We start from the raw sequence: 22575 nt of genomic DNA on the forward strand, positions 1-22575 counted from the left end.
ACTTCTGTAGATTCAATAAAAAATACCTGGAATTAAGAATCTACTGATGACCCATGAAACCATTATCTATTGTTGGAAAAACCCATCTGGTTCACTTATGTCCTTTAAGAAAGGAAATTTGCCATCCTTACCCAGTCTGGCCTACATGTGCCTCCAGACCCACAGCAATGTGGTTGACTCTCACCCGTCATCTGAACAAGGGCAATTAGAGATGGGTAATAAATCTTGGCCAGTTAACAAAGCCCATGTCTGACAAATGAATAATAATAAAAAAATCACTCCCCTCTGGCTGAAGAAATTCCTCCTTATCTCAATTCTAGAAGGTCATCCCTTTTCTCTGACGCTGTGCCCTCTGCATTGGAATTCAGAAGAATGAGGAGAAATCTTATAGAAACATATACAATTATAAAGGGAATAGATAAGATAGAAGCAGGGAGGTTGTTTCCATTGGCAGGTAGAACTAGAACTAGGGGGCATGGCCTCAAAATAAGGGGGAGCAGATTTAGGACTGAGTTGAGGAGGAACTTCTTCACCCAAAGTGTTGTGAATCTGTGGAATTCCCTGCCCAGTGAAGTAGTTGAGGCTACCTCATTGAATGTTTTTAAAGCAAGGATAGATAAATTTTTGAACAGTGAAGGAATTAAGGGTTATGGTGAGCGGGCAGGTAAGTGGAGCTGAGTCTACAAAAAGATCAGCCACGATCTTATTGAATGGCGGAGCAGGCTCGGGGGGCCAGATGGCCTGCTCCTGCTCCCAGTTCTTATGGATTACGTTCGCAGTGGAAACCCCAGGCTCAGCGAAGGCCTAAAATACAATCCTGGAACCGCGGTGCCTCTGATGCGAACCCACCGAGTCTTGAGGGAGAAACCATGGTGCATTTGCACATGGGGATTTGGATAATGAGAGTGGGGGGGGCGGGATTTAGAATGTGATCCTCACTGAGATAGCATGTTGGATGCCCTGGTCAAAATATAAAAGTCCCCCTTGGCTTCCCACCGGTTGAGGAAGCACTTCTCTTCGAGTCTGCACGTCTGACTGTAAATACCACACAAATTTCATTCAGTTCCCATAGGTTCCACAAGAACCCTATTAATTTAATAGATCCATTTAAAATCCTTATAAGTGGGTTCCTTTCACTTCAAGAAAAAAAATGAATTTACCAGCGTTCTAATTAAGAATCATGCAAGCATTTGGTACAAAGTCCTTATTATGTGCAAGTTTTACATTTGAAGTAGCAGCAGAGGCTAACTGAAGTGGACCAATTACTGAAATATATGAGATGGCCAAATGTGTCTGATGACTGCGGCGCGATTCATTATGAAGGAACCGGTGGCTCCTCTTCCTGCAGCCTCCAACCCGGTAAAAGCTGGATTCCTCGCCGACACGGGGCTCTCCCTGTTCGCCCGTCTGAGGGATCCTCCAGCGGCTTCTTGTGCAAGCGTTCGGAGGCTCCGGAGCAGGAAATGAAATAATCCAGCACTTGTGCAGACATGAAAGTGTCCATCTGGCAGGCAGGGTGAGCTGGCTTTGTAAGCACAGCCTGGCTTTTGTCCTTGTGGCGCGGAGGAAAAGCAAACAGTTCCAGGGCTGAATGTGGTTTCTTTTCTCCCCCGTTTGTGTGGAGTGTTGGCACAGGGCTGGCAGTCGCCTATATTCGCCGACACTTAACATGTTTGTACAATGTTCCTTTGTCAGCTGATATGTGCTTTTGAGATATTATTAACTTAGTTTCTTTTTACAAAGTACTGCCGCGTCTATTTTTACAGAAAGTGCTATCACAAGGGTTCAGACTCAGCAACGTGTAGCCCACAGACCCACGGACTTCCAGAGTTCAGACATGCGAATGGTACATTTTTGGCAGCAAGGAAATAATTAACTGTGTGGAGGTGTGCGGTGCACAACTTAACCGGGCCTTAAATGACAGGAAGCTCGGTTTAAGAGCTCTCTCAATTTCCCTCCTTTGTGCATTCTTGCCCTTTAGCATCCCCACCTTGTCAATGACAGTTAACCTGCGAATATAGAATGCAAGCAAGCTTGGGCAAGTTTTCCTTTTTCTCATAAAGGTTCTTGCCCAAGCTGTCTCACAATAATAGCTCGTTTTATTTTAACCCCCAGTGATTTTTTAAAAGAATTTTAAAACGTGTCTCCCCTCGGAATGGACGGCCGTCAGTTTGTGCGCAATTACTTGGTGGATATCCGATACGGTTGCAGTTGAGCTTTTGCCAAATCAGACCCTTCCCTTCCCACAAATCCCCCCCACCACCACCCACACACCCCCCCCGCCCCGACAGTGCCCACCCCCGCCATGCAGCCAGAGTGCCAGCAGGCTTCCAGAAGCTAAATGAGTCACCCAGAGTCAGTCTGTTTTGCTTTGCCACCAGGGGTGAGAGGGGTGTGGAGGGGGGGGGGGGGGGGGGGGGGGGGGGGGGGGGGCGGGGGGGGGGGGGGGGTGGGGGGAGCCAGGGTGGTGGTTTATCCTTGAGTCTTGGCCTGGCCCGTGCCATTCTGCTCACACGCACAGCTCCAGGCCCAGACCCTTGCTGAGCCGGGTTGCCTCCTGCTTGCCTGCCTCCGTCCTGCTCGCCGCAGTTGCTGTTGGGTTCTGACCAGGTAGCCACAGGAGGTTTCTGCCTCTGTCACGTCTCTCCAAGCTTCTCCCCCTGATGGAGAACGAGGACATTTTGGCTTTTTGGTACCTGCTGGTGCAGCAGTAGATGAGAGTCCTGGAACAAAACACACACACGCCTTCATTTAATATAATCGGGCAACTCAAATCAAACAACAGCGAGCGTGCTGCAGGTGACAGTGTTAATTTACTAGTGTCACAAGTAGGCTTACATTAACACTGCAATGAAATCACTGTGAGAATCCCCTAGTTCGGGCACACAGAGGGGAGAATTTAACATGGCCAAGTTAGCACATCCTTCAGACTGTGGGAGGAAACTGGAGCACCCGGAAGAAACATGGGGAGAACGTGCAGACTCCACGCAGACAGTGACCCAAGGCCGGGAATCGAACTCGGGTCCCTAGCGCTATGAAGCAGCAGTGCTAACTACTGTGCCATCGTGCCACAGATTGTGACGTGTTGCCCAATGATAAGAAAAGATGTATTCTGCAAAATTAAGTCCCACCGTAAGAACTAGCGAATGTTAATTTATCGTATTTTAGTAAGTGTTGGACGGTTGAGAGAAATCTGCTGTAACGTTGGTTGCTGCATGCTGCGGGGAGGTACATGCAGACAGGCGGATGTTAACTACTTGTAGATTGCTCATGACAACAAGCTTTGTGATAGCACTTCTTTGTTCTGTTGTGTCACTGCATTGTGCACCGACTCTTTGCATTGCTTACGGCTCACAACAACAAGAACAACAATAATACCTTGTATTTAAATAGCATCTTTGACATAGTTAAACATCGTAAGAAGTCTCACAACACCAGGTTAAGGTCTAACAGGTTTATTTTTACCTGGTGTTATGAGACTTCTTACTGTGTTTACCCCTGTCCAACCCCGGCATCTCCACATCATAGTTAAACATCCCCAGGACCCTCACAGATGTGTTATCGGACAAGACATTATATACTTGGCCACATAAGAAGACATTAAGATAGATAATCACAATCGTGGGATATGGGCATCTCTGGTAGGCCAGTGGTGACTGGCCATTCCTAGTTGCCCTTGAAAAGGTGATGACGAGCTGCCTTCTTGAATCACTGCAGTCCACGTGCTGTGGGTTGATCCTGGGGAGATCCTGGATTTCAGGATTTTGACCCAGCAACAGCAAAGGAACGGCGACATATTTCCAAGTGAGGATGGTGACTGGCTTGGAGGGGAACTTGCAGGTGGCGGATCTGCTGCCCTTGTCCTTCTAGATGGAAGTGGTCGTGGGTTTGGAAGGCGCTGTCTAATTTAGTGAATTTATGCAGCGCGCCTTGTAGATAGCACACACTGCAGTCGGTGGTGGAGGGAATGGATGTTTGTGGATTGTGGTGCCAATCAAAGAGGCTGCTTTGTCCTGAATGGTGTCAAGCTTTCATGATCCAGGATTTAGGATCTAAGGTGCACCTTAAAGGCGGAAGATGAGATGAAGAAGCAGAGAGAGTTCGGAAGAAAATCCCAGATCGTGGAAGCTAGGCAGCTAACGGCACAGCTGCCAACTGGTATTGCAAAGGAAATCAAGGAAGCTCACAAGCCTAGATTTGGAATTGGAATTAGCATTGCTGTTTCGCCGTAGGAATGGCCTGCGTCAGTATCAAAATACAACCAGATTACAAGACACAGGGAGAACGTGCAAACTCCACACAGTCACCAAAGGCCGGAATTGAACTCAAGTCCCTGGCGTTGTGGGGCAGAAGTGCTAACCACCGTGCCAACATGCCACCTGTTAGATCATCCAAAAGCTCTGCTCCCCATGCCTTCATTCACCGAATTCGCTGACCTACACTGGCTTCCAGTTACAACCCGTTACACAAACCGAATACGTCAGTCTTGTGCGTTCGTCGCCATTAGTAACAAAATCCAGTGTGGGAATTTAGCAAAAAACATCGTCACCAGGAGAATGGTTTGGAAGAGGAACTCTCAACTACGGGGAAGCAACTGAAGCAAATTGTATAATTGTGTAACAATACTTTTCACTGTAAACTAATACATGTGATAATAATCAATCAAATCAAATCAAAAAATGCACTTAAAGGCAAGCCCGATAAAAGAAATTGACGGATATGTTCATAGAATCATAGAATCCCGACAGTGCAGAAGAAGGTCATTCAGCCCATCAAGCTTGCACTAACAACAGTCACACCCAGGACCTATCCCCGTAACCCCACGTATTTACTTTGCTCATCCTCCTGACACTAAGGGGCAATTTAGCACAGCCAATCCACCTAACCCTCACATCTTTGGAGGTTAACAGTGTTCAGTACAGAAGGGTGGGTGGAGACTGAAATGGAGCATAATCAGATGAATAGGCCTGATGGACTGAATGGCCTGTTCCCGTGGTGTAAATATTGCTAAAGGAGGAGGAAGAGGCAGGTGTGGGATGGAGTTCCAGAGTGTCGGACTTCGACCTCCAACGATGGGAGCGATGGAAATGGGGGCTGAGCAAGGGAGCGGAGTTGAAGGAACACAGATACCTTATAGATATTGTAGGGTGGAGGGGGAAACACAGATGAGTTGGGACAAAGTCATGGGTGCAAGGATGAGAATTTTTAAAATTCAAAACTTTCCTTAACCAGGAGCCAATGTAGGCCAGCGAACACGGGGATTTGACATGAATGAAGGCATGGGGGCCAGAGCTTTTGGATGATCTGACGCTGGTTAGCATTTCTGTTTTCTAGCGCCAAAGACTCAGGTTCAATTCTGGCCTTTGGTCACCATCTGTGTGGCGTTTGCACATTCTCCCTGTGTCTGAGTGGGTTTCCTCTGGGTGCTCTGGTTTCCTCTCCCTGTCCAAAGGTGTGCAGATTGGGAGGATTGGCCATGTTAAATTGTCCCAAGATGTGTATGTCAGAGGGATTAGCCATGGTAAATTTGTGGGCTTGTGGGGATAGGACAGGGAGGTGGGCTCTTGGGTAAGGTGCTCTGTCGGAGGGTTGGTTTAGACTTGATGGGCTGAAAGAATTCCTGCGCTGCAGGAGCCCAGTGATTCTGAGAGAGAATGTCCTTAGCTTAACCATATCAGGAAGATGGCACCTACAACACTGTAGCATTCCCTCAGTATTGCTGCTAGAGATAGTAGCAGAGGTGGGTACAATTTTGTGTTTTAAAAAGCATTTGGACAGGTACATGGATAAGATGGGTATAGAGGGATATGGGCCAAATGCAGGCATTTGGGACCAGCTTAGTGGTTAAAACAAAGGGCAGCATGGACAAGTTGGGCCGAAGGGCCTGTTTCCATGCTGTAAACCTCTGTGACTCTATGACTAGCTATTTTCCATTGAAGTGAAGCCATTCCACACTTACTGCTCAGTTCCTCTATGTCCACGAGAGAAATGGTCTTGGAACCAGTTCCCCCTTCTCAGAGACTAACTGTCTCCAAATAGGCTAATTAAAGAAAATACATTACTCATCTGGGTAGCAGGGGTGTTACCATCTGTAGCCTGTCTTAACGTTATCATTCAGCCCTGCTCTCTGTCCCTCAGAAGAGGAGAGGCTTGTACAGGGATTGGCATCTTCTGAGCTTGTGGTGGCTGCATTCGGGGAATCCGGGTTTGGAAATTCTTGGTATGGACAGAAGAGACTTTGTGCTACCCCATTAGTGCACTGCTGCTCTGCCTGAAAAGGCCGCCCTTTTCAAAGTATCATCACAGATTATTTTTCTATTCTATCTTGCCAAGCTCTGTATCACGGCTGGTTAGCAAGATGGACTCAAACCCTGATCCCTGTCCGCTCGGACTTTCATTGTGCGATTGGAAACCGGAAAATATGTAAAATGGCAGGAAAGTCACTCTCCCTCTGATCTTTCCTACTATCCATAAAAAGCAATTAACTTCAGACAGTGACATAATAAAGTAGCAATATTATAACTATACAATGAAATTCTGTGTTCTGACATTATTGTGCACTGTCTCAATTCTAAAAGAGGCTATCCATATGTTTTTCAACGTGGTGGGTTCTAAGATTAATAAGACACAAGATCCTAAGGTATAGGAGCAGAATTCAGCCCATCGAGTCTGTCTGCTCTGCCATTCAACCATTGCTGATAAGTTTCTCAACCCCATTCTCCCACCTTTTCCCTGTACGCTTCGATCCCCTTACCAATTAAGAACCTATCTACCTCTGTCTCAAATATTCACCTGGATAATCTGCGGATCAGAGATCCTGGCCTTGATACTGGGGTTGCGCTTTTCCGGGAGCCTCCAGAGGTGGCCCCAGCAAACTATCTGGGATCAGAGTGAGATTCCCTAATTTGCATCCAAAAGGCTGGTGGCTGCACGATGTGGCTCCCATCCACCTTGGGAAAGAAAGTGGTTTACAGGTGTTCATGACAGTGGCACAGTGGTTCGCACTGCCACCTCACAGCGCCAGGGACCCGGGTTCAATTCCTGGCTTGGGTGACTGTGTGACATCAGCATGTTCTCCCCATGTCTGCTTGGGTTTCCTCTGGGTGCTCCAGTTTCCTCCCATAATCTGAAAGACATGCTGGTTATGTGCATTGGCCATGCTAAATTCTCCCTCAGTGTACCTGAACAGGTGTCATAAGAACATAAGAAATAGGAGCAGAAGTAGGCCATCTAGCCGTTCGAGCCTGCCCCGACCGGAGTGTGGCAACTCAGGAATTTTTGCAGTAACTTCATTGCAGTGTTAATGTAAGCCCAATAAATAAAAATAAACTATCCCCATCATGCTTTGTATTTATCCTGCTAATTCCCCTGACACTAAGGGCAACTTAGCATGGCCGATCCACCTAACCTGCACATTTTTGGACTTTTGAAATGACTTTGATTCCATCACGTGTTCTCAGAGCTATCCCACATCCCACTCCAGCCCATTCACTATGGACCAGAGGAGTATTCCTGGGCTGATGAGTCTATACTGAGTTTATCAGAGGCCCCGGATGCTGGAACTCGGCCTCACTCCTTTACCGGCGATGTAAGAATCAGACCCTCACTCACACTAGTTGCAATATTTCAATCAGTGCTTGTCCTTTCTGGAATAAGGCTCTCCTTAATTCTGTCTGCTTCTGCTTCCTGCAATCCATTATAAACAGCTCAGGTGCTGGCTTTTGGGGATTCTTTCCAAATGCTTCTCCAAATATTCTACCCAAATGTCACTCAGCAAAGCATGGTGGGAGGTTACATTTGTAAAGAGCATCTGCTGTTTTGGAGGTTAATCACTGATACAGATCAGAAGCGCAGCCTTCCCCAAACCTGCTCCTGTATTCTAGCCCATTCACGAACTCAAAATCCCCAGCTTCCTTTTTTCTATTTATTAGTGTCACAAATAGGCTTTTATTAACACTGCAATGAAGCTACTGTGAGAATCCTCCAGTTGCCATACTTCAGTTCGGGTACACAGGGGGAAAATTTAGCCTGGCCAATGAACCTAACCAGCACGTCTTTCAGACTGTGGGAGGAAATGGGAGCAGCTGGAGGAAACCCACGCAGACACTGGGAGAACGTGCACGCTCTGCACAGGCAGTGACCCAAACTGGGAATCGAACCTGGGTCCCTGGTCTATGAGGCAGCAGTGCTAACCGCTGCGCCGCCGTGCCACCCTATTTTCACTTGCAGCTTACCAATGCTATGCTTTGCTTGTTTACATGCACTATAATCCTAATTTAGACCTTATGTTATATGGAGTGATAGTCAGGGAGAATTCAATATTTCGCTCCTCAATCCTCCAAACATGTTCACTGAAATCTTGCTCCTGTTTACACCGGCTGGATCTTATGGTCCAGCTGTCAGTGTACACCCACGGTGAGTTACCCAGAGACAAGGGGTGCGTTTAATGGAAACCCCCGTTGACAACAGGAGGATCATAGGTTCCCACCGCCAGCGAGTGGTTACTACCTCCCGCTGTCACCAAACTCGCCGTAGAAAGGGAGAAACATCCCGCCCATTGTTCTACTTTTCTCATGTTACATTTTGGCTCTCATTCCCTGGGCAAGTTAACTCTCCCCAATAGCACTAGCAAACCATCTCTGGAGAACATTCTGGTTGGATACAATGTGTCCGGCCTGTACAGGTCCCATCATCCTCAGAAAGGTACCAATCTCCCGGGAATCTAAGACCCTCCCTCCTATACCATCTCTCCAGCCAAGTATCCATCTGTTCTATCCTGCCTTCCCAAGCTCACTAGCACCTGGTAGTAGGAATGATCTGGAGGTTGCTGGCTGGACTGTTTCCTAGTTTGCAGCATGCAGTAGTATCTCACCTTCTTTAACCTGTGTCATTGGTAATACATTATACAATATACAGAGTTAATTTATTTTATCAAGTGGACTACCTTGTGCTTTCAGATTAATTAATTGATCTAATTTAGGTTATATGCTGGTTAAATTAAATTTAAAATTTACCTGTAGACTCACATGTAGCGACATCATTCTGCCATGATTTTTCCTCCCATTCGATTTACTGACTCACAGTTAGATTCGACCCCACTCACTACTGCCCACTGTCCTTTCTAACCACTGCCCTCTCTGACCATTGCCCTCTTTGCCCACTCCCCTCACTGATCACTGCCCTCTCTGACCATTGCCCTCTTTGCCCACTCCCCTCTTTGCCCACTCCCCTCACTGATCACTGCCCTCTCTGACCATTGCCCTCTTTGCCCACTCCCCTCTCTGCCCATTCCCTCCCTGACCCCACCCCTCCCTGACCACTTCCCTCTCTGACTATTCTGCTCTCCGACCACTGCTCTCTGTGGCCACTGCTCTCTCTGCCCACTCCCCTCTCTGCCCATTGCCCTCTCTGACCACAGCCCTCACTGACCACTGTCCTCTGCGCTCCCACACCACACCCCTCCCTGACCACTCCCCTCCCTGCCCACTCCCCTCCCTGCCCACTGTCCTCCCAGCCCTCGCTCTGATAGACCACTTTGCTCCTAGGCCTCAGCTTTTCTGCCAACCCCAGCCTAAGGCTTCACCTTGCCTGGCTTGCTGTAGTGCTGGATTTGCAGGTAAGGGTGTGGACACACTTTTACATTGTCTGTGTGTTACTGATGCTAGGGGCTTGATACTCTTGATTGTGTGATTGTTATCTAAAAACAAAATAGACACCAATCAACAGTGCTTGGGATATAGCTTCCCTCATTCTGCTCCCCAGCCCCCTCGCTCCTGCCACTGAGTAGAAGGGGTACGGTGGAGTTTCACCAGGATGTTGCCTGGCATGGAGCATTTGAGGTTTAAGAAGAGACTGGCTAGGCTTGGACTGTTTTCTCTAGAGAAGAGAAGGCTGAGGGAGGAAATGGTTGGGATGTATAAGATTATGAGGGGTATGGAGAGGGTGAATAGTGGGCAGCTGTTCCCCTTGGTTGAGGGGTCAATCACGAGGGGGCACAGCTTTAGGGGAAGGGGCAGGAGATTCAGAGGGGATTTGAGAAGAAAATATTCACTCAGAGGGTGGTGGGAATGTATTGGCTGGGAAGCTAGTGGAGACCGGAAACCTGACGATCTTAAAAAATATTTGGATGAGCACTTGAAATATCATAACATTCAAGAATATGGGACAAGTGCAGGGGTTAGCGTGACTTTAGTGGTAGTTACTGTTAGTGCAGACTCAATGGGCTGAAGGGCCTTTTCTGCACTATATGACTGTATGAGGTGAATTTTCCCATCCCTGCCCACCATCGGAGCAGGCGAGTGTGCCAAGGTGCGTTGACCTCGGGCGGGATTTTCTGGCTTGGGGTGAGTGCGGCTGGAAAATCCGGCCTGATTAGAGAAAGTCACGTGGCTCATTCCGGCACCCAGCCAGTTAAAAGTATGGAAAGGGGGAATGCAGTATTCAGAGGGCGATGGGTCATCAGCTTCACTCATCCAGACTGCCAGCAATGTACATTGTGGGGGAGGATTGCAAATTCACCTTCCACCAGGGTAACTGGAATAAAATAGGATTCATTCTGGAATATGACATCTTGGCACAGAAATGACTTTCTAAATTTGGCTTGAATTTGAATAAAATCCATCTGCATAATTCACGTGGTGTTATTTAAATCAAATTCAATCTAAATTAAACGAGTCCATGCAAATAACATTAAGAAAATGAGCAGGGAATGAGTGCGGCTGTTTGTTAACCACTAGTTGAATATACTGCGTTTATTGAATATGATTGTGGAATTTATTTTTTTAACAATAATTGGATGTTCAGCTCTTAAACTAAGTCGTTGCTGCGTTGCCCGTGAGCGCAATTGGCACGCACTCAAATGACCTTGAACTGAATGAAGGATCGATCTCCCAAATGTTCAAAGCACTTTGCAAAATCCTGGCTCCTGAACTGTACGAACCCGATGCAAACACTTTGGAAGCAGAAACAAGAAGGCAGATTACTGCCTGAGTGGCTGTAAATGGGGAGAGGGGAGTAGGCAGCGGGACCAGTCGCTGATGGTAAGCATGCAGGCACAGCAGGCGGTAAAGAAGGCACATGGCATGTTGGCCTTCATTGTGAGAGGGATCGAGTACAGGAGCAGGGAGGTTATACAGGGCCTTGGTGAGGCCACACCTAGAGTATTGTGTACAGTTTTGGTAACCTTTTCCGAGGGAGTACAGCCAAGGTTTACCAGGCTGATTCCAGGGATGGCGGGACAGATGTATGAGGAGAGATTGACTAGGTTAGGATAGTTTTCGCTGGCGTTCAGACGAATGAAGAGGGAATCTCACAGAGACTTATAAAATTCTAACAGGACTAGATAGGATAGATGTAGGGGGGATATTCCCAATGGGGTGGGGGAGTCCAGATCCAGGGGTCACAGTCTGAGGATTCAGGGTAGACCATTTAGGACGGAGGTGAGGAGACATTTTTCCACCCAAGGAGTGGTGAGCCTATGGAATTCATTACCATAGAAAGTAGTTGATGGCAAAACATTGAATGCATTCAAAAGGCAGCTGAGTATAGCACTTGGGGTGAATGGGATTAAAGGTTATGGGGAGAAAGCAGGATTAAGCTATTGAGTTGGATGATCAGCCATGATCGTGATGAATGGCGGAGCAGGCTCGAAGGGCCAAATGGCCTCCTTCTGCTCCTATCCTCGATGCTTCTATGTTCTGAGTTAACTGAGCTCAGTCAGTCTGGGAGCAGAAGAGACAAAATTGGGTTCAGCACCTCTGAGCTGCGGCGTGAACCTGAGTCTTTGACCCATGGCGAGAAGCGTTCACATAATGGTGGCAGATGAAGACAAGGTTGAGCTTAGCTTTGGTGTCTCCGCTCAATTGAATCAGTCGCCGTCAGCTCATCAATCTCGGAAAAAGATGAGTCTGAGATGGCACTGCTGCCAGTCACGGAGGAAGCGAATGTTTAAGCTGAAGGATGGGGTGACAATCAAATGGGCTCCTTTGAATTGGATGGTGTTGAGTTCCTTGAGAATGTTGGAGTTGCACTTGGCCAGTGGATGGTATTCCATCTCACTTGTGTCTTGTAGGTGGCAGAAAATCTTTGGGGAATTAGGAGGTGAGATGCCTGCCGCTGTATCCCCAGCCTCTGACCTACACTTGTAATCACTGTAGATTTATATGGTTCAGGTCAGAAATTCCAAAGTGTTGTATGGAGTCCACCTGAATCATAAATTTTGCATCTTGAATTTGGCTAGGATAAGCATGATAGGTTCCACTTCAGGTGTGATTCACATGACCTGCTTGGGAGCTTTTGTCAAACAAAGTTTACTAAAGAACATGTATAGTAAGAAAATTAGCAAGAATTTTTATCAATTGCAAACAAGAAACCAAAATGACCACTATAATGTATAACCCTTATCAAGTATATCTAATGTGTTCCAATCAAAACAGTCAAATCAGTGTCTCCTCATAAACCAATCCTCTCAACTCCGGAATCAACCTAGTGAATCTCCTCTGCACCACCTCCAATGCCAGTATATCCTTTCTCAAGTGAGGAGACCAAATCTATACAAACTGTTTGAGTTTGTTTCACCCATTTACATCTTGTTGCAATATAATATTTTTTTTCCTCCACACCCATTCTATGGAATTCCACTCTGAAGCCAAGAAGTCTCCAGGTCCATTGTGACCTAGGTTCTGTGTTTATTTGGACAGAAACACTCATTAATCCAGAGTAAATGTTTGTTGCATTTTAATATATTCGCAATGAAACATCATTTGCATTAATGTCCTAGTTTCATAGAAACCCTACAGTGCAGAAAGAAGCCATTTGGTCCATCAAGTCTGCACCAACCACAATCCCACCCAGGCCTTAACCCCATATCCCTACATATTACACCCACTAATCCTCTAACCTACACATCTCAGGATACTAAGGGGCAATTTTTAGCATGGCCAATCAGCCTAACCCGCACATCTTTGGACTGTGGGAGGAAACCGGAGCACCCGGAGGAAACCCATGCGCACACGAGGAGAATGTGCAAACTCCACACAGACAGTGACCCAAGCTGGGAATCGAACCCAGGTCCCTGGAGCTGTGAAGCAGCAGTGCTAACCACTGTGCTATTGTGGTGCTCTGTCCAAGCAGGCAACTTCCATCTACATATAGTTCCATGTACATTGTCAAAAGAAAATGGTCACCTGACCTCTCAACTCCATTTAGGATCAAACCAGAACATCCATTCTTCATGAAAGGAAAGTGTATCTTTTCGATAACTGAATGAATACAATTGAATGAATGCAACGGCAGCAAAACCTGGACATCAAGTTAGTCTTGGGCTGATAATTGGCGAATAGTACCCTGTTTACCTCTGGGTGCTCCGGTTTCCTCCCACAGTTCAAAGATGTGTGGGTTAGATTGATTGACCATGCTGAATTGACCCTAGTGTCAGGGGGTAAGTGAGGGTTACGGGAATAGGACCAGGGTGGGATTATGGTCAGTCCAGACTCGATGGGCCGAATGGCCTCTTTCTGTACTGTAGGGATTCTATGGATTCAATGATTCTCAAAGTGCTAAGCAATGACCATGTCTAACACAAGGGAATCTAACCATCTGCTCCAGATATTCAGTGGTATCAACATCACTAAATTTCGCACTATCAACATCCTGGGGATTTTCGTTGACCCCAAACAGGACCAACCAAATAAACACAGAGGCTGCAAGAGTTGGCAAGTGCAGTTGAGGCTACCTCATTGAATGTGTTTGAGGCAAAAATAGATTAATTTTTGAATAGCAAAGGAATTAAGAGGCATGGTGAGTGGGTGGGTAAGTGAGCTGAGTCCATGAGAAGATCAGCTATGATCTTATTGAATGGCAGAGCAGTCTCAAGGGGCCAGATGGTCTACTCCTATTCCTTGTTCTTATGTTCTAAACAAAGCTGTGTGAGAATGCCCAAACTGTGAGGACAATGGAACTAAGTACCATGGTGACAAGGCAAGTTTTGATAAGGAACATTTATTCAGACACATTTTGAGAATGAAAGAGGGGCAGATCCAGGCGCACAAAGGAAGGACTTTGGCTAAGACCCACCATCAAGCAGAGAACTGGGGCTAACCTTTATTTACTGACTTGAAGAACAAAGTCCAGTTTCCACTTCAGGGGTGTGACTGCGCCTTGACTGGAGTGAAGCCAGAAACTGCCAGGAATAAGCAACTCTATATCTGTTATCAGGAATGTTCAACATCCTTTTCTTCAGTGAACCACAAGGCTGCAGCATTTCAAGACTGTGGATGAAATTTTCCTGTCCCACCTGCCATGGGGATCGTAGCGGGTGGAGACACACCAGGCAAAGGCCTGTTGACCTCAAGTGGGATTTTCCAGTCGTGGGGGTGAACGCGTTTGGAAAATCCTGCCCTGTATCTTGAAGGAGTTAAGGGTGACCATGAAATCTTGGACTCTTAAGATCCAAGTACATGCTGCCTCTTTCGTAACCATCTTTTCTTATGCCTGTGTATTTCTATGTGTGTGAATGGGCAGGACTAGAGGGCACAGCCTCAAGATAAGGGGGGAGGGGCGCAGTTTAGATCGGAGTTGAGGAGGAACTTCTTCACTCAAAGGGTGGTGACTCTCTCGAATTCTCTGCCCATTAAAGTGGTGGAGGCTACCTCGCTAAATATATTTAAGTCATAGGTAGATAGGGTTTTTGACAGACAAGGGAATTAAGGGTTATGGGGAGAAAGCGGGAAAGTGGAACTGAGCCACTTCAGATCAGCCATGATCTTATTGAATGGCGGGGCAGGCTCGAAGGGCTAGATGGCCTACTCCTGCTCCTATTTCTTATGTTCTTATGTATCGTTGCGAGTATATTCAGGTCTTCAGTATTGAACACTTTATCTCTTTTTTTAAAAACCGATGAGAAAACCTGCACGTTGTTCTTGAGAGTTACAACAATCAAGGGGTTAAAACACTTTTTCTCTTTAAAAACTTGGCACCACTGTGTTAGCGAGTGAGTTGGAGGTGAAGCAGGCCTTGCTGTTTTAATTTACAGATATCCTGACTGGAACTAAAGCCAAGTGAGTCTCCCGAGTACTGCAGGATTATTCCTTCAGCAAAATGCAGTCAGTGGAAGATGGTCACTGAATGCAAGTCAACCCCAGTTGCTTGCAGGCTGCGTAGGCCTGACCAACAGCAGAATTATTTGATTTGATTTGATTTGATTTACTATTGTCACATGTGTTGGGATACAGTGAAAAGTATTATTTCTTGCACGCTATACAAAGCATGCTGTACATAGAGAAGGAAAAGAGAGAGTGCAAAATGTAGAGTTACAGTCAAAGGTAGGATGTAGAGAAAGATCAACTTAGTGTGAGATAGGTCCATTGAAAAGTCTGATGGCAGCAGGGAAAAAGCTGTTCTTGAGTCAGTTGGTACGTGACTTTTGTACTTTTTTTCCCAACAGAAGAAGGTGGAAGGGATTGTGTCCGGGGTGTGTGGGGTTCTTGATTATGCTGGTTGCTTTTCCAAGGCAGCGGGAAGTGTAGACAGTGGCAATGGATGGGAGACTGGTTTGTGTGATGAAATGGGCTACATTCATGACCTTTTGTAGTTTCTTGCGGTCATGGGCAAAGCAGGAGCCATACCAAGCTGTGATACAACCAGAAAGAATGCTTTCTTTGGTGTACCTGTAAAATTGCTGAAAGTTGTAGCTGACATGTCAAATTTCCTTAGTTTTCTGAGTAAGTGGACTTCCTTAACTATAGTGTTGGCATTGGAGGAACCAGGGCAGGTTGTTGGTGGTCTGGACACCTAAAAACTTGAAACTCTTGACCATTTCTACTTCATCCCCATTGATGTAGACAGGGGCATGTTGTTCTTTATGCTTCCTGAAGTCAATAACTCTCCCCAAGGCCTTATGAGATGCTTGGCCCTCAAATGGTGCTGTTCTTTGATGTTCGTTTTTAAAAGTAAAGCTTACACACCATGGAACATTTTGCAGAGTAAAATGGAGGTGCTGACTTCAACACATTAACTTGTACAATGCAAACTCGATGTGCTAAACCACAAGAGAGCACTTGACACTGATGAGTTATGAAGTCCCTCACATTCATTTAATAAAAGGTGGTTTAATGTGCAGGCTTTTCCACACACTGCATTAATACATGACCAACACTAAATTCACAAGACACTCACGCTGTGGGGTTTTACAGCCTTGCTCACCCCGAAACCGTAAAATCCCATCCGAGGTCAATGGAACTTTCGGTGTTCCGCCCCTCACCTGCTCCAATTCCTGAGGTGGGCGGGGCAGTAAAATTCCGGCCTTTTGGATACTATAACTATGATTTATGCTTTGGTTAGAATTTCCCTTGAAGGAAGCATTCGATTTTCAATCTAGGGTCCATGTGGCACAAGAATGCCCTTCACATTTCTTAACTCATCAGCATAACATTTCACTATCAAAAATACTGCAAGCATTTTCTACAGTGTAAGTATTGTTTTCCCTTGGCTAACTAACCCTTCAAGAAGCTCTTGTGGCACAGTGGGTGGCATCCCTCCCTTGAGCTGGGTTCAAGTCGCACTCCAGGATTTGATGTCCAAGGAAGGTGCATTTATAAGTGGCCAAAACACTTTGAACATTAACTTGTAGATCCTTTTAGCATCCACCCATGACAGGCAGTCACAGTGGGGGAGACTCCTGGTCAGCTATGTGATGGAGAGAAATGAAAGATGTGTGGGTTAGGTTGATTGGCCAGGCTAAATTGACCCTAGTGACAGGGGGATTAGCAGGGTAAATATTCGGGGTTACGGGGAAAGGGCCTGGGTGGGATTGTGCTTGATGGGCTGAATGGCCTCCTTCTGCACTGTAGGGATTCTATGATTCTATGAAAGGCTCTGCTATCACTTATCCATTGTTCCAGGCTACAACATGCATGTAAAAGCATCTGTTGCCATAGCATCTTGGGGATGGGATGGGTATGGTGTGTGGTTGGTGGCACCAGTGTGATGTCAACAGCATGGGGTTTGATCTCTCTTCTGGATTCAGTAACCCATCTCCTGTCTTACCCATTGTGGAGGTTGTGGCACTGTGATTTGGACCTATCTTCAGGCAGAAAACTCAAGAAGCGAAACTGACCTCCCAACAAGTTTAAGGCAAGGGGTTCTCTGGAAGTGCACCACTATTTGGTTGAGGAGTCTGTGTCTGTACTCATTGGAGTTTAGAAGGATGGGGGGGCGGGATCTGATTGAAACTTACAGGATACTGCGAGGCCTGGATAGAGCAGATGTGGAGAGGATGTTTCCACTAGTAGGAAAAATTAGAACCAGAGGGCACAACCTCAGGCTAAAGGGACGATCCTTTAAAACAGAGATGAGGAGGAATTTCTTCAGCCAGAGAGTGGTGAATCTGTGGAACTCTTTGCCGCAGAAGGTTGTGGAGGCCAGGTCATTGAGTGTTTTTAAGACAGAGATAGATAGGTTCTTGATTAATAAGGGGACCAGGGATTATGGGGAAAAGACACAAGAACGGGGATGAGAAAAATATCAGCGATGATTGAATAGCGGAGCAGACTCAATGGGCTGAGTGGCCTAATCCTGCTCCTATGTCTTATAATCGCAGGGCTCACATGGAATCTTGGGGAGCAAAAGGAAGTAAGTCAGTAAGACATTGGCTCTTTGAAAGAGCTTTCCCCTACACCCCAGTGTTTTCCCCTTAATCCAGAAAATGATTTCTCCTTCAGGTACAAAGAACAAAGTAAAGCTGTTTGCCCCTCCAACCCCGTGTCGACCATGATATCCTAACTAAACAAAAAAAGTCCTTTTGTCCTTAGTCCATATCCCTCTATTCCCTCCCCATCCAGAAGCCTCTTGAAGGTTACTAATGTGCCTGCTTCCACCATGGCATTCCAGGCACGACCGGAGCGAGGCGACTGCTTCTAATTCTATTGCTTACTTTCATTCTGTTTCTAAAACTTAATTCTAACTTTTCTAAACTCTCTGACATTTTTAATTCAGTCTCTTGCTACACCCTAGCTATGACTATAACACTACTTTCTGCACTCTCTCCTTTCCTTCCCGATGTACAGAATGTTTTGTCTGTATAGCGTGCAAGAGACAATACTTTTCACTGTGTACTAACACATGTGACCATAACAAATCAAATTAAATCAAATCACCACTCTCTGCCAGAATAACTTCCCCCACACATCTCCCTTAAACTTTGCCCCCTCTCACCTCAAATCGGTGCCCTCTTGTAGTTGACACTTCCACCTTGGGAAAAAGCCACTGACTATCCACCCTGTCTATGTCTCTCATCATTTTGTAAGCCTCTATTGGGTTCAGTTGCCTCTTCAAATTTCCTGTGAAATTTGCTTCCACTGCTCTTTCATCAACAACCTGGGCAGCACGGTAGCACAGTGGTTAGCACTACTGCCTCACAGCTCCAGGGACCTGGGTTCGATTCTTGGTTTGGGTCACTGACTGTGTACATTCTCTCTGTGTCTGTGTGGATTTCCTCTGGGTGCTCCGGTTCCCTCCCACAGTGCAAAGATGTGTGGGTTAGGTTGTTTGGCCATGCTAAATTGCCCCTTAGTGTCCCGGGATGCGTGGATTAGTGGGGCAAATATGTAGGGTTATAGGAATAAGGCATAGTTGGGTTTAATTGTCAGGAGGCCAAAAGGCCTCTTTCTGCACTATGAGTCTGCATGAAAACCTTCTCATTTTTCTCTATCTCTTTTTATTCTAAATCTAGGTTGGGGGGCGGGCAGTTTAAGAAGTGTCTGAAAGGATAAAATGGAGCCAATGTGGCAGAAGGGTTTAGGAAGAGAATTACAAACAATTCCAATTTGACTCTAAAAAATTCAAACAGTTTTTCTTAGATAATATGAGCCATGCTCTTGAGGAATTGCAGACAGCAAGTCTTAAGTAGATGTAGTCCTCTGGTGAAGTAAACTTAGACACAGTAATATAAAACATTCTTGGAGCAGGCTTTGTCAATGGAATTCAGTCCTCATTTTAAATTCATACTATTCGTTACATTTTGTAATGACTTCAATCAGGCCATTGAGGTTGGCCTATTGGAGTATGAGCTCCTTGATTAAGGATCCAATTGATGGGCCAATCAGGGTGTCTATGCCTTGTACGTAACTGGGAATGCCAGTTCCTCTGACACCCCTGGGGGTACTCTGCTAACTACTAGCACTCTGTGTACTGCTGTTACAGTTATAAATAAAGGGATTTTGGTGACAGGACTTCTGCCTATGAAGACTTAACGCCTTTATATAATATTTTACATTCTATTATTATCGCTAATTTAATACTTGCTTTCAAATCCCTTCATGACCGCAACCCTCTGTAATCTCCTCTAACCCCACAACCTTCCAAGATATCTGTATTGCACTAATAATGACCTCTTGTGCATTCACAATTAGAATTGCTCCATCATTGGTGGCCCTGCTTTCTGGGCCTCAGGCTCTGGAATTTCTTATCTGCATTTTTCCATTGCTACCTTACTTTATCCTTTATCGCTCCATAAAAACTCTTTTACTAAGGTCTTGGTGGTCTAACCTCAGATTTCCCGATGGAAATTACACATTATATTGCATCTGCCATGCATGTGCCCACTCACTCAGCCTGTCCAAATCATGCTGGAGCGTCTCTGCATCCTCCTCAGCCTCCCACCCAACTTTGTATCATCTACAAATCTGGAGATCATGCATTTAGTTCCCGATGACTATTCCACCACGTTCCTCACGGTGTCTTGTGGATGGTGGGTTGGCTTTGGGGAGTGAGGAGGCAAATTACTCGCTGCAGGATTCCTAGTCTCTGACCTGCTGTTGTAGCTACAGCTCTGGTTGGACCCAGGGCTTCTTGCCCAGAGGCAGTGACAGTACCCACTGTGCCATCAGCGCTCCTGAGGGTATGTATTGTAATTTAAAATGGCACAAAAGTGTGACAAAACATAACAAAATGAAATCAAGTTCTCGTAGTCAGGAAGCTCTCATAAATGTAAGGTTTTTAGAAATATATTGTCGTTTATTTATAAGGAGATATTGGGAGGAATTTTCTCACCTGACTACCACGGGAATCAAAGCGGGCGGGACATGGACTGTGCAAAGGTTCGTTGATGGAATTTTCAGGTCTTGGTGCGAGCACGGTGGGAAAATCCCACCCATTAAATCCGGCTTTTTCTGGAAGGGAGGGTTGGTTGGTGAGCTAATCTTTTAAGATTAAGGGTTTGGTAGGACCGACACAGAAGAAATGTTCCCACTTGTGGGTGAGTCCAGAGCCAAGGCCGACACATGTAGGACAGTAACTAATAAATCCAACAGGAAATTCAGGAGAAACCTCTGTCTCTGGGGAATGGCTACAATATAGAATTCATTACCAAATCGAGTAGATGAAGCGAGTAGCATTGATGGAGAAGAGGAAGTTCTATAATCACATGAGGAAGAGAGGAAGACAGGCATGTTGATGGTGTTAGATGAAGAGAATTGGGAAGAGGGTCGTGTGGAGGACGAACCTCACTGAATGGTTTGTTTCTGTGCTGTATATTTATGTAATTCTATATCAAACTGTGCCATGATTCTGGACTTTCTAGACCTTCCCTTCCCTTCCTTGCTGCCTCACAGTGCCAGGGATCCAGGTTCAATTCTGACCTCAGGTCACTGTCTGTGCAGAGTCTGCACATTCTTCCTGTATCTGCGTGGGTTTCCTCCGAGTGCTCCGGTTTCCTCCCACTGTCCAACAAGGTGCAGGTTGGTGAATTGACCATGCTAACTTGCCCCTTAATGTCCCATGATGTGTAGGCTAGGGGGATTAGCCATGGTAAATGTGCATGGTGACACGGTGGTTAGCACTGCTGCCTCACAGCTCCAGGGACCCGGGTTCGATTCCCTGCTTGGGTCGCTGTCTGTGTGGAGTTTGCACATTCTCCCAATGTCTATGTGGGTTTCCTCCGGGTGCTCCAGTTTCCTCCCACATTCTGAAAGACGTGCTGGTTAGGTGCATTGACCTGAACAGGTGCCGGACCGTGGCGACAAGGGGAGTATCATAGTAACTTCATTGCAGTGTTAATGTAAGCCTTATTTGTGACTAATAAACGAACTTTAAACTTTACTGTTGCCTCCCAGCGCCAGGGACCCAGGTCCAATTCCAGCTTTGGGGGACTGCCTACGTGAAGTCGCATGTTCTCCCCGTATCTGTGTGGGTTTCCTCCGGGTGCTCTGCTTTCCTCCCACAGTCTAAAGATGTGCGGGTTAGGTTGATTGGCCATACGAAATTGGCCTGGTCAGGGTGGGGCTATGGGGATGAGGCCTGGGTGGGATTGTTGTCGGAGCGGGCTTGATGGGCTGAATGTCCTCCTTCTGCACTGTTGGGAATTCTATGATTTAAGGGATTAAGAGCAAGATAATGTCATGGCATCAGCAGCATGAGCATCAGAATCAATTGCCTGCTAACTTTGGTGCATAAAAGGATGAGGAAGGAAGCTATAAGCTGACAACATGCAGGGCAATGACAAGCGAACACGAGGTAGGAGATGTCCAATAACCTTTTGACCTCAACTGTGAACTTTTTATCCGGAACACAAGCCTGGCTTAAGCTGCAGTCTCATTGCTGAGTTAACGCTGTCACCTCTACATGATAGTTTGCAATGTAAATCTTGCAGCCGACATGAAAATCAGCGTTTATATACAAAACAAATTTAACTGCGAGTGCTGGGCCAGTTTTCCTCTGGACACTTACCAATGTAAATAGCCATCCTCGGGTATCACATTCCTAACTCGCCCACCCACTTGCCAGTCACCTAATAAATCATCTTGAGGCAAATAGATGAGTGCGGCCGATGCCTGCGACTCTCTTGTAACTGGGTGTAAATGGAGTGGATCAGACGCTTATCTGCCCATTACACAGAATAAGCTGCAGTGGACTTACTGAGGCCTGGTATTAATAGGATTCAGGCGGTAATTAGAGGGAGAATGACTTGCTAAGAACTGCTGTTGCCTTTCTGAACCAGGTCCAAAAATAATACCAGATTTGAACTTCCTGTTTTCCTCATGGTTGTAACATTCAATGTGTGTTTTATTTTTAAAGGATTGCAGTGTTAAGATGGTGTGGGGGGGGGGGTGGGTGTGCGGTGGTGGAACTGAGATGGGGAAGCGTGTTTCCTGAGATATAGTGGAAGCTCTCTCCTCAGTTTAAGTTTACTTATTAGTGTCACAAGTAGGTTTACATTAACACTGCAATGAGGTTACTGTGAAAATCCCCTAGTTGCCATACTCCAGGACTGTTGGGGTACGCTGAAGGAGAATTTAGCACAGCCAACGCACCCTAACCAGCACGTCTTTCGGACTGTGGGAGGAAACCTGAGCAGCTGGAGGAAACCCACACAGACACGGGGAGAACATGTAGACTCCACACAGACAGTGACCCAAGCCGGGAATTGAACCCAGGTCCTTGGCACTGTGAGACAGCAATGCTAACCACTGTGCCACCCTGCTGCCCTGTAGAAGCATAGAAACATCGAATAAAAGCAGATTATTGCAGATGCTGGAATCTGAAGCCAAAAGAGAAAATGCTGGAAAGTCTCAGCAGATCTGA

At 46.2% G+C, this 22575-nt stretch overlaps 1 protein-coding gene across 1 annotated transcript in view; it reads right to left on the reverse strand.

Moving 5' to 3' along the window:
* Positions 1–2468: 2468 nt before the first annotated feature.
* Positions 2469–22575, reverse strand: part of LOC145348300 (uncharacterized) — a 234426-nt gene continuing 214319 nt past the window's right edge. The window contains exon 5 of the mRNA XM_080196501.1: positions 2469–2723. Within this exon, the coding sequence (XP_080052627.1) occupies positions 2510–2723 (214 nt within the window). The 3' untranslated portion in view covers positions 2469–2509. The remainder of the gene's footprint in view (positions 2724–22575) is intronic.

The sequence above is a fragment of the Carcharhinus amblyrhynchos genome, chromosome 9 (assembly GCF_965287045.1).
Source record: "Carcharhinus amblyrhynchos chromosome 9, sCarAmb.v2.hapA, whole genome shotgun sequence".
Classification (NCBI taxonomy): domain Eukaryota; kingdom Metazoa; phylum Chordata; class Chondrichthyes; order Carcharhiniformes; family Carcharhinidae; genus Carcharhinus; species Carcharhinus amblyrhynchos.